General features: G+C 36.6%; 1 protein-coding gene across 2 annotated transcripts in view; it reads right to left on the bottom strand.

Annotated features, from left to right (window-relative positions):
* Positions 1-2,887: 2,887 nt before the first annotated feature.
* LOC127873706 (uncharacterized) overlaps positions 2,888-12,337 on the bottom strand; it is a 34,776-nt gene continuing 25,326 nt past the window's right edge. The window contains exons 8-9 of one of the 2 annotated variants that reach the window (XM_052417658.1): positions 11,587-11,754; positions 2,888-9,566 (exon numbers count right to left, since the gene is read on the bottom strand). In XM_052417658.1, coding sequence (XP_052273618.1) covers positions 8,401-9,566; positions 11,587-11,754 — 1,334 coding nt within the window. In that variant the 3' untranslated portion in view covers positions 2,888-8,400. Of the gene's footprint in view, positions 9,567-11,586; positions 11,758-12,337 lie in introns of both variants that reach the window. The other variant, XM_052417656.1, reaches the window with a different exon arrangement.

Raw genomic sequence — 12,337 nt, forward strand, 5'->3', positions numbered from 1 at the left:
AATCTATGTGTTAATAACCACCTAAAAAAATCTTTTATCAGCCTCAGTGACCTTGACCTTGACCCCAGTGACCTCAAACCTCATCAAAAAGTAGAGGCCCATATGCAAGGTACCTACATGCCAAATATGAAAGAGATAGGTAAAGCATTGAAGGTGCTATGATAAACTGTTACAAAAGCGTGACAAAAATATATTAATAGCCTCGGTGACCTTGAGCCCAGTGACCTCAAACCTCATCAAAAGGTAGAGGTCCATGGCAAATATGTAAGAGAATGGTAAAGTATTGAAGGCCCTATGAGAAACTGTACGAAAAGAGTGACAGAAAATCTATTATAAGCCTTGGTGACCTTGAGCCCAGTGACCTCAAACCTCATCAAAAGGTAGAGATCCATGAAAGGTACCTACATGCAAAAGTTGAAAGAGATCGGTAAAGAAACAAAAGCATGACAGAAAATCTATTATTAGCCTCTGTGACCTTGACCTTGACCCCAGTGACCTAAAACCTCATCAAAAGAAGAGTTCCAGGCAAGGTACCTACATGCCAAATATGAAAGAGATCAGTAAAGTATTGAAGGTGCTATGAGAAACTGTAACAAAAGCATGACGGAAAAATCTATTATTAGCTTCAGTGAATTGACCTTGACCTCAAACCTCATCAAACGGCAGAGGTCCATGCAAAGTACCTACATGCCAAATATGAAAGAGATCGGTAAAGTATTGAAGGTGCTATGAGAAACTGTAACAAATGTGTGAAGGAAAAATCTATTATTAGCCTCGGTAACCTTAAACCCAATGACCTCAAACCTCATCAAAAGGTAGAGGTCCATGTTAGGTACCTACATGCCTGATATGAAAGCCATCCATGAAGTATTGAAGGTGCTATGAGAAACTGTAACAAAAGTGGGAAGGAAAATCTATTATTAGCCTCGGTGACCTTGACCCCAGTGACCTCAAACCTCATCAAAAGAAAGAGGTCCATGCAAGGTACCTACACGCCAAATATGAAAGAGACCAGTAAAGTATTGAAGGTGCTATGAGAAACTGTAACAAAAGTGTGACGGAAAAATCTATTATTAACCTCAGTGACTTTGACCTGGACCCCAGTGACCGCAAACGTCATCAAAAGATAGAGGTCCATGGAAGGTACCTACATGCCAAATATGAAAGAGATCGGTAAATTATTGAAGGTGCTATGAGAAACTGTAACAAAAGTGTGACAGAAAAATCTATTATTAGCCTCGTTGACCTTGACCCCAGTGACCTCAATCCTCATCAAGAGGTAGAGGTCCATGCAAGGTACCTACATGCCAAATATGAAAGAGATCGGTACAGTAATGAAGGTGCTATGAGAAACTGTAACAAAAGTGTGACGGAAGGAAGTAAGGATGGAAGGAAGGAAGGAAGGAAAGACAAATTGGCAACTTTATGCTCCCCGAAAATTTAATGTTCGGGGAGCATAAAAACCTTTGACAAATCATTCATTTGAGTTATACATAATCAAAATATAAAATCTGTACAGTAACTGTGAAAAGAAGTTAAATTCTTGGTAAGGAAATATATATTATGAGAATTATAATTATATAAATTACTTCCCTTGAAAATAATTGTCTCTTACAAATCTCTATTTTTAGTAGCAAATAATTAAAAGCCACTCCCTATTTTTAGTAGCAAATAATTAAAAGCCACTACCATGACTGTAGATTCACCACTCAATGTGCAGCTCCATGAGATACACATGCATGCCAAATATCAAGTTGCTATGTTCAATATTGAATAATTATCTCCCTTTAAAGCTTATTACTTCCCTTGGATTTGTATTTTTGACCTTAGACCTTGAAGGATGACCTTGACCTTTTACCACGATTTGTTTGTCAGAAACACAATGCTGTCTACTGCGCCACTTTGATTTATTAAAAAATATATATAATTTGGCAGGTCAGATAATTATGTCCATTTAAAGCTTATTACTTCCCTTGGATTTGTTTTTCGATCCCTAGACCTGGAAGGATGATGTTCACCTTGAAATTTTACCACTCAAAATGTGCAGCTCCATGAGATACACATGCATGACAAATATCAAGTTGTTATCTTCAATATTTAAAAAGTTATGGCCAATGTTAAAGTTTTTTTCGGACGGACAGACAGACTGACATACTGACTGACGGACAGTTCAAATGCTATATGCCACCCTACCGGGGGCATAAAAAAAAACAGCTTCTATATTATATTTCATCAAACATGCTATCAATTTGCATCTTAAAACAAACAAAAACACTATTATAATATATAGTTGATCCATTTGAAGGAGACTGCCATTTGTTTCATATCAGAAAAAGTAACAAACTTCAGCATAAATTAATTCTCATTAATGATCACGCAAAAAGAGCATAGTTTATTACTTCCTTCATGACATATTGGTCTTGCTATGTAATAAAAATACATGTTGAGGTATTTTGTAATGTTCTTTCCTATTGAAGAATAATGTATTTCTTTTTATAAGCAAATACCACGTAATTTCCTGAATAAGTACGTTTATAATCAGATCAGGAAACATCCTACATTTTGTAAGAAAACCTTAAATTAAAACACAATTTATTTCGGGATGGCACAATTAAAAAAAATTCTGAGCGGTATAAATTTAGAATTATAAGTAACTAACTTTTTGGGACAATTTGCATCTTTATCATCTAAACACATTTTTGAAGCAATCAATTTCGATGAACTCCTTGAAAACATTATTCTAGTTATTTATCGGGAAGAAAAACGCTAAAAATAGTGACAAAATTGACAGCTCTGGTTTATGGCCACATGGCCTGTTTGCAAAAACTTCCGCGCAGTGATAAAGAAATATAGAAAAATAGTCAGACATACATAAACAAAGACATCAGAATTTTATATTATATTTTCATTTTATATAAAAGAGATTCCTTAGTTTCAAACAAAAAGAACTTATTAAATAAAACATGATAATGATCAGCTTAAAACAAACACGACAGTGTTGGAAAAAAAAACATATAACAAAGCATAAATAAAACAAATTACCGGTATACACACAACATTAACTCAGCAGTTCATAAAATACACAAGCAATAAACATGTACTAAAGCATTTGTTCTGGAATGATATGAAATCAACAATACTGTACTGTATTACAACACAGCAGTTCTCTGCATAATTATTTATTTCTATTAAAAACATCAATCACAGTGAAACTTGTTCTTGTTAGACTACAAATACAAACATATACTGGACTCACTGGGTTGCTATATATTAAGAATGGGATCGTGACATAAGATAAGAGATGTAGAAAATTACTGGTAGTTTGAAGTATGACATGGAGAAGTTGAAGTGTAAGTGTGTTAACCCTTTGCATGCTGGGAAATTTGTCGTCTGCTAAAATGTTGTCTGCTGAATTTCTAAAATTAGCATTTTCTTCATTTTTTCGTCTTCAAAGAATACTATCAGAATAGCAAACAGTTTGGATCCTGATAAGACGCCACGTTCTGTGGCGTCTCATCTGGATCCAAACTGTTTGCAAAGGCCTTCAAAATTTGGTTCCAGCACTGAAAGGGTTAGCATTGAGTGTTTGTCATAAATACCCAAAGGCTGAGTGTTTTACCATAAAACTCCTAAGTATTGCCTTACTTTATAACTAATTTAAGAATAGCAAAATACTTGTTTTAAAAATGGAACCTTTATACAACAGAACACAAGTATGATTCAATAGATGTGGTAGAAACTCAACAAAAGGCCCATGAGGGCCTGAATCGCTCTACTGGCTGGAATCAATAGAGCTCAAGCCCTTGATAGTATGAACAATCTGAGTACGTTTTAAATAAAGAGACCCAAAATGGGAAATTCATCGCAAAAACAAGAAGAAACGCAAATTTAAACTTTAAATGGCTCCTTTTCAACAATGAGTTGGACGAATTTTCTTCACTCTCCATGGGGTTCTGGCCCTTGATGATATAAAACATCCGTTGAAGTTTCAAAAGGATAGAACTTTATATGTAAACAAACAAGAAATGTGTTTGCCGGGAACACTATGTCCCCTTCTGCGCCGCTTTGATGATTTTTTTTTACCTTTGACCTTGAAGGATGACCTTGACCTTTCACCACTCAAAATGTGCAGCTCCATGAGATACACATGCATGCCAAATATGAAGTTGCTATCTTCAATATTGCAAAAGTTATGGCAAAATGTTAAAGATTTTCATTTTTTCTCAAATTCAAGGTGAGATAATTCTGGACTTATAACTCCGATATTGCTCATTTTCAATAGGGGTTTGACTCATCATTCAGATAACGGCACTGTGAAAGTTGGGAAATGATTGGATGCAAACTGTGGACTTTATTGCGTAAACAAGCCTTATTTCACAATTTTCTCAAATTCAAGGGGAGATAATTCTCGACTTTTTACTCTGATGTAACCCATTTTCAATAGGGTTTGAGTCCTCATTAATATAAAGACACTGAACAAGTTTGAAAAGAATTGGATGAAAACTGTTGACTTTATCGCGTAAACAAGAAAAAGTCTAACGCACGCACGGATGGACAGACGACGGAAACCACGCCATGATATAAGCTCTTCAGGCCTTCGGCCAGTAGAGCTAAAAATTACAGTTAAAGTACCAAAATGGTCTCTTAATCATATTACAGTAAATATCTTGTCAAATTTCTTGTGAACATGCCACCAGTACTTTACTATAAATAATCCTACATATAGATGCAGGCAAGCTATCAGATATTAACCGCAGCAAACTACACTGGTATTGCCCGGAAGACAAAACTTTAAAAACCTAAATAGTAAAACCCTGCTATACAATAATAAAATATATATAACACATATAAACTTAATAAAAAGGTTATAATTGGAAAAATTATTAACATGTAAGTGGTTAACCCTTGTTTGCTTAAATATCTGAAACGTAAAATCACAACCATATTGTGTCACTTTAAATAAGATATCTCTCATTTGATGCAGATATATTTATTAATATGTATTAAACACAATTATTGTTAAATCTTTATTATTTGTGAGACGATTATTTTTTTAGATTTTGTTGTTTACACAACCATAAATTTAACACAAACGCATCGGAAAATGTTCTCTGTAAAATACTGTTTTTTATTTCCAAAATCAGAATGCAACGAATTTAAGTGTCCACGAAAAGGTAATTTTTTAAAACAACAACATTTTAGGTCGACAAATATAATGATTCAACAGCATATTTTTCAAAGCATGGTAAATGTTGCATGCGCAAATCATTTATCTGCCAAAAACTGAAACAAAAAAGTGAAATTATAAATTTAAAACAGTCAAATTTGTACAATTGTTCTGACTTGTTGACGAATTTAGAGAGATGAAACTAGATACAGAATAAAAACTCATCAACACTTTTAAATACTATACACTAGCACTTGAACACTAGTAGATGAATACAGACTGCATACAAGTCACAATTATTAAATACCCTCAATAGAAGGGTCCAATGACCGTCAGCTTCACCATCTATGATTGCCAAAACAACTGAGCTCAACCACATGAATGTTGGAAACATTACCATGATAAAAATAGGCATAAGGTTCCAAAAAGCACATGGCAATATCAGATGACTAAAAAAGAAAAACAAACAGCTTATCAAAATTAGGTATCTATACAATGACTAGTGGGCTTATACAACTTTTTAGTAATATGTCCAGCTGAATAAAGTCACACATTTAACCCTTTGCATGCTGGGAAATTTGTCATCTGCTAAAATGTCGTCTGATGAATTTCTAAAATTAGTATTATCTTCGATTTTTTTCAAAGAATACTATCAGAATAGCAAACAGTTTGGATCCTGATGAGACGCCACGTTCTGTGGCATCTCATCTGGATCCAAACTGTTTGCAAAGGCCTTCAAAATTGGTTTCCAGCACTGAAAGCATTAAAACTTTATACCTGCAGGGGTGGCTGTACTTTGTGAGACAAAACCTAAATAAGATCATTTCCGTATAGGAGTTTATATAAACTGGTATTGTGAAAGCTATTGCAGCCTAAAATGCTCACCAATCACATCTGTAAAACCAGCATCTGTCATAAACAACTCAATTCTTGGGTACTGACTTACCAAATTTGACATGCAACTTCCCATGCTTCAAACACTTATATCATGAAACAAAAGTTGACAGCCATTATATATTTAGAATCAAAGATCGTACAAATCACAAAGTGAATTTTATAGGCAATATTTTAAAAAGTACAATCATATAGTTTTTATATTTTATTATTTATTTATTTAATAGTAATACCAGTGTCTGTAGAAAAAGTGTACTGTTGTTTTTGACAATATTAAGGTCACACTCCATTCAAAAAGGTTAAATTGTAGATCATTATTTCAAAATAAATTCTATATGCTTTCCTGATAACAAACATGTTCATGAAGTATACTAAATTTCAACAACCTGTTCTAGAGACATTTTCTGCTATTAACTATGTATAAATACAAATAAAACAATAATGTGAAACAAGAGCACCGCATAAAGGGTGCCACGCTCGGCTACGGGTTCAGTTTTGATTAATAAAAGCTGGTAAGAATATTTTTTTTAGAGGTCACAGTGACCTTGACCTTTGACCTAGTGACCCCAAAATGGGTGTGGCATGTAGAACTCATCGAGGTACATCTACATATGAATTTTCAAAGTTGTAGGTGAAAGGTACGGTGCAGTTTTGATTTTAGAGCCAATGTTAAGGATTTAGCACGACCCGGACGTCAGACGACAGGACGAGCTGGCTTTGACAATACCTCGGAAAATGCCGAGCTAAAAATGGACGTTTTTGCTGCAATTAAATAAACAAGTATGCTTCTGTGATATGTAAAACTTGATATGTAACTTGATATATATCTATGTACTAACTACAACGAGCATTTCCATGTGAATGAATTGGTACATTAAGTTTTGATAGGCAAACTCCTCCGACACCTATGACACATTTTCTGACTCACACAAGCTGCACATTTGACATTTAACCGCTAAGTGTCATCTTGACCTTTGAGCTAGGGACGCATGTGCTGAGCAGAACGAGCTGTTTTCACACGGTGACCATTTCTAGTAAGTTATCATACTATTGCCTAATAAATAATGGAATAACAGTTTGGACTAAATTTGGGTAAAAGCTTACATATGAACCAACAGAAAAGTGACTTATTTAATGGCCACCACTTTGTGCAGACATACAAAGATCATAAGTTATGGGTAAAGGTCATGAGAGAGACACACAATAATGCAATGAAGTTAACTTTTCACGCTTTTGAAATGATATGATTAAGTTGTCAGTATGCATAGATTGCTTTTGTATACATTCTACCTTTAACTGTTAATCATATTATTTTCTTATAAACAAGAGCTGTCTCCATCGGAAGACATATGCCCCCGAAAAACGCTTTTTCGAAACTTAAACACAGATTTCGAACCCTAAACACAGACCCACAGTTAAAGGTCAAGGGGTCAAAATTTAGTGGGTATGGAAAGGCCCTGTCCATATTCACATGCATACCAAATATGAAGGTTACATCTGAAGCGACATAAAAGCTATGAGCATTTTTCGAAACCAAAATGCAAAAGTGTGACGGACAGACAAACGGAGAGACAGACAGACAGTGCGATCATTATATGCCCACCTTTGGGGGCATAAAAATGAGAAAAGAATAGACACAAATAAATGGTGGTAAAAAAGTATGACTGTGTAACTTTTAAGTTGTATAACATACAATTTATTATAACCTTACAACCATTTTGAATTTATAAATCATGTCAGTTAATAATAATTATTTCCTCAGTTCAATACCTAAATAAAACCAATGTGACCAGAGGGAAAGTTTCTGAAATATTCTAAAATGAGACTAGTGGGTAAGTGTAAGATCATCATACAAGAACAATAAATAAACACAACAATAGGTAAGGAAAATGCGTGGTCAGGAGACTGGCTAGAAGTTGGCTTACTTGCTGGACTATCTAGCTTAAAGATCAAATCCAGCTGACCTCTTAACCACAGTTTAAGTCCCATTGATAAATTGCCTTCACTTCCATTTGATCTGCCTCTCAGCTCCAAGTTTCAGTCCAGCTGATCACTATCATAACATGTGCTTCGTTCTGGGGGAAGCAAAACATAATGCATGTGCCTAAAGAGCCGTCACACCTTTTTATGGAATTTTTCTTTTAAAGGAAGTCTGCTCTAAACTTAAATCCGGTCTAGGTGGCGAGTTTCTTCACTTATTAAGCTCTGCCAACAGCAAAGGTTAAGCAGGAACGACACTACGCACTTGCCTAGTTTTCCCAGATAGCGGGTGATATATAGTATTGTTTAAGCTAACAAGTTGGGATCTTGCTGACTTGTTACCACTCCTAAAAGTGTGTCTAGACGGTGGCCTCCTTGCTGGAGTAGTTCACCACCAGCCCCCTGTTTCTGTTCAGCTGGTCAGCAGACCGGGCCCTCACAATCTGGATGTTACCATCACTGCTGCGCTCCCCCATGTTGTTCTCAGCGTCGATGCCGCTGTCCAGACTCTCCACCTGCCTCATCCTGTGCTTCCTCATCTTCTCCTCCTCAAACTTGGCCTCCTGCTCCATTTCCAGCTGCAGTTTGCGTTCCCTCGCCTCTCTGCGGCTCATGTCTGCATCAAGCTGGCGTTTGATCTCCTGGTAGGACAGGCCCTCACCTGGCTTCACTAAGTGTGGCCTGCCTGCAGGCTCACCGAGATGGGAGAGTTCATAGCGAGCACGCAGCACGTCAGACTTGGTCACTTCCCCACTGCGCTGCGTGCTGTCACTCTTGTGCGTAGCCTCACTGGACAGACTTGACATGCTGCTGATGCTGAGCCGGCTCCTCTCCATGGCATAGTGGATCTGACCCTCCACTGTCTCTGGGGCCACAATGGCCTTAGGCTGCTCACCCGAGGTCCCACGAGACCTGGGGCGGGACCTGGTACGGTGACGATGACCATGATGACGCAGAATGTCTTTAGATATCATTTCACTTGGGGGAAGGTTTGCTGGGACATCAGCTGTGTAGTCACTGTAACCTGACGTGCTCGTGGCATCGGAGATCTCACTCATGGTACTTGCACGTTCATAACTTCCCACAGTACTTGCTTTCTCACAGAACTCCAGACTATGTGGAGATTCACGCCTCGACCTTAACTCGACAACAGGAGGAACACTCTGAGTAAATTTAGGCTGTTCTGCCTTCACATAAGACCTTTTCTCATGCATCTGTATCTCAGTGACAGACACACTTGGTGGCCCCACAGCCCGAGTAGGGAACTCTGTGTAGCGTCTGTCTATGGGTGGTGTGGGCTGGGGGGTGGGTGGGGAGTCGTCATCCTGGAACCCCGGGTTCACCTCTCCAAACACCACACTGCTCTCTGGGGAGAGCTGCTGTGACTTGACAACCTTCACATTAGCAATGACATTGGACTGCTCAGCTGGAGTGGGCTTCTCCTCCTTGAGATGTCTGCGGGCAAACTGGTAGTTGCGTCCAGACAGCCTGTGTACGCTACGACGAACAAACTCACGAGCAAAACCTACAAACAGACCAAATTATTTCTTCAGAGGCATCATGACAAGACATTTTTGAAGAATTTTACATTGTTTTGTATTGGTATTAGGCACTGAGCAATATTTTCAGGTTATAAAAATAAGTAAATTTTTGCTTTGATTGGTATTTTGTTAATTTACATCAAATTTGACATGTTCTTAGAAAGAATCCGAATTTTACATCATTTTATAGATAATTAAAATTCTAAAAATCAGAAACATATAAATAACATTTTTAAAAAAATCATTTTACAAACTTGTATGTATTATAGGAATGTACACGTAATAAGTGAAGTAGTCTTAATAACATTAATGCATGAGATAGACAATAAAATACAAAAAAATACATGTTTATATGTATGTATTCATCATCATTGTATTTATTGTGTATGCATGTGAGGTATTTGTAAATGTGTATACATCTTGTAAGGTCTTTTTTAAGTTAAAGTCAGAATTTAATGTGTTCTGCGGTATGTACCGTGCAGTTAAAATATACTGATAAATGCACATTAAATGTTTGCTATAGATGTAATCTCTAACATGGTACATGTAAAAATAAATTAATAATAAAAATTCTTTCATTAAGCATGGGATGTTTTACAAAATACATTCTGTCATTAAATGTCCTTCTGTCATGTAATGATGTCAAGCCGTCAAGCCATCTCCGATACTTGTTTTAAAGGAATAAGGAGATGTAATTTCAAGCCATTACTGTTTAATTGTATTAAACGTTCAACTTAGTTGTCATAACGATTTAAATATCATTTATACATCACTTACTGGGATAATTATGAATGTTTGCCATAATGATGAATAACAAATGCTTTAAAACTGCACTCCAGCACAATCCTTATTAATGATCTATATTTAATCACAACGATTTCCATAATGAATTGAATACGGTACTTAATGAAAATATACAACATAGGGACATCGACGTGTTTAACTCTCAAAGATGAAGAATAAACCATTCAAGAAAATCCTCAGAAGGACGCAGGTGCCACAAACTGGACAAAGTAACAATGATGTTAAACACTAGGGAGTTTGATATAGTTGTTCAACTTTTTAACGTGCGTAGATAATTTTGCCATTGTTAACACTTTGTAAGCATTGTGACCAATTATAGACCCAGTGGGAATGGGAATGATGACGGTGGTTTCTGACAACAACGATGAAATAAACAACTAACTAGCCTGTCTCAAAGAGAGCCTCAGCACCAGGATCATCAATGCGATGCAAGGCTCAGCATTTAGATCAGTGATGCTAATCACATGCAAATCAGCCTAGTGGAAAATGACAAGCCGATCCACCTCAGTGACAGCAACAACAACAGTTTCGACCTGAACATCACCTTCGATGTGTTATGGGCAACATCTGATGTTACAGCCGGAAATTGTATCAACAGTTGACTTTAATTACCATTTGAATTGTCTAACAGTACCCACATTTGTTTGTTTATAAGAAACATTTGTCAAAATCTTATCTTGCAATTTATCGGCATGTCATGCATTTGCATCAGCGATATTTATTACAAACGTTGGTAGTTCAATACTTAATTTTTTTGGGGAAGATTTTTATATCATAAAATATAAAATAATTGTCTGAAGAATGTAGGTGTGTCAAATATACATAAAATAGTCTGTAAACAATATTGTTAATTCATGTTAGTTTAACATTATCATCAACAACAAAAATTTAGTTTCCCTTTCCAGCAATCCCTTCTATATCTCATATGGTTGTTTGTGAAAAGCTAATTGTTTATTTACATGTTAAATGGAATTACCAGGTACTGGTAAACGCCTTGCAATACAATTTAACAGTAATATTGCCTCAATCAAAGTTGACAAGTACATGTATTGACATGTGTGACCTACAATTGTTCATATGTTTTATATGTCAGGCTAAAATCAAGCAGTAGAGTCTAGTATTAACGAGAGAACAAGGCAAATTTGATTATCTTTCTAACAGGTCCCGAGCCCCCAAAGGGGTCTGTTTCGAGTGTAGTACCTGCGGCGGTGGAAGATTCCTTGTCATTGTTGTCCTTGAGTACTGATTTCCTCTTCCTCAGCTTGTAGACCCCGAAGATGATCAGCAGTACCAGCCCCACACCTCCCAGTACCCCCAGCACTATACCAGCTATCACTCCACCAGACAGACCTCCCTCCAATGTGGCAGCTGCTGCAGAGATAATACAACATGACATCCACTATCCAGTTATAGGAGCCTCGATTTGGGAATTAGAACTTGAATTAGAAAATTTAAATGCGTGTGATTTAAGAACCACTAATGGGTTGGAAAATGCCCCACCCCTTACAGGGCTCAATAAAACTTCATTTGTATATACATCCTGTAATGTTCATTACTATTTGTAAAATAAGTTTGATATTGAAAGGGAGGCAACCAGTTGAAAGGAGGAGAAATCACACCCCTTATTCTGGAATTGAGAAATGTTCATAAAGTCTCATCCAAGATGGGCCTGTTCAGTCTGCATAGGTTAATCAGGGACGACACGTTTCGCCTAAACTGGATATTGGCTAAGATACTTCCTTAAGATACTTTCTTTAAACAGAAAATGCCATAAATGTGGTAAGTGTTGTTCCTGATAAGCCTGCGCAGACTGCACAGGCTAATCTGGGAAACCAATTTAAGCACATGCATTAAGCCCAGTTTTCTCAGAACATGACTCATATAAATGGGGATTCACGGTTTATTTCATACAACATTTTCAACTAGCTTAGCTTTGTGTGCTTTTCAATAA

Source organism: Dreissena polymorpha, chromosome 3 (assembly GCF_020536995.1).
Source record: "Dreissena polymorpha isolate Duluth1 chromosome 3, UMN_Dpol_1.0, whole genome shotgun sequence".
In the NCBI taxonomy this organism is placed as follows: Eukaryota; Metazoa; Mollusca; class Bivalvia; order Myida; family Dreissenidae; genus Dreissena; species Dreissena polymorpha.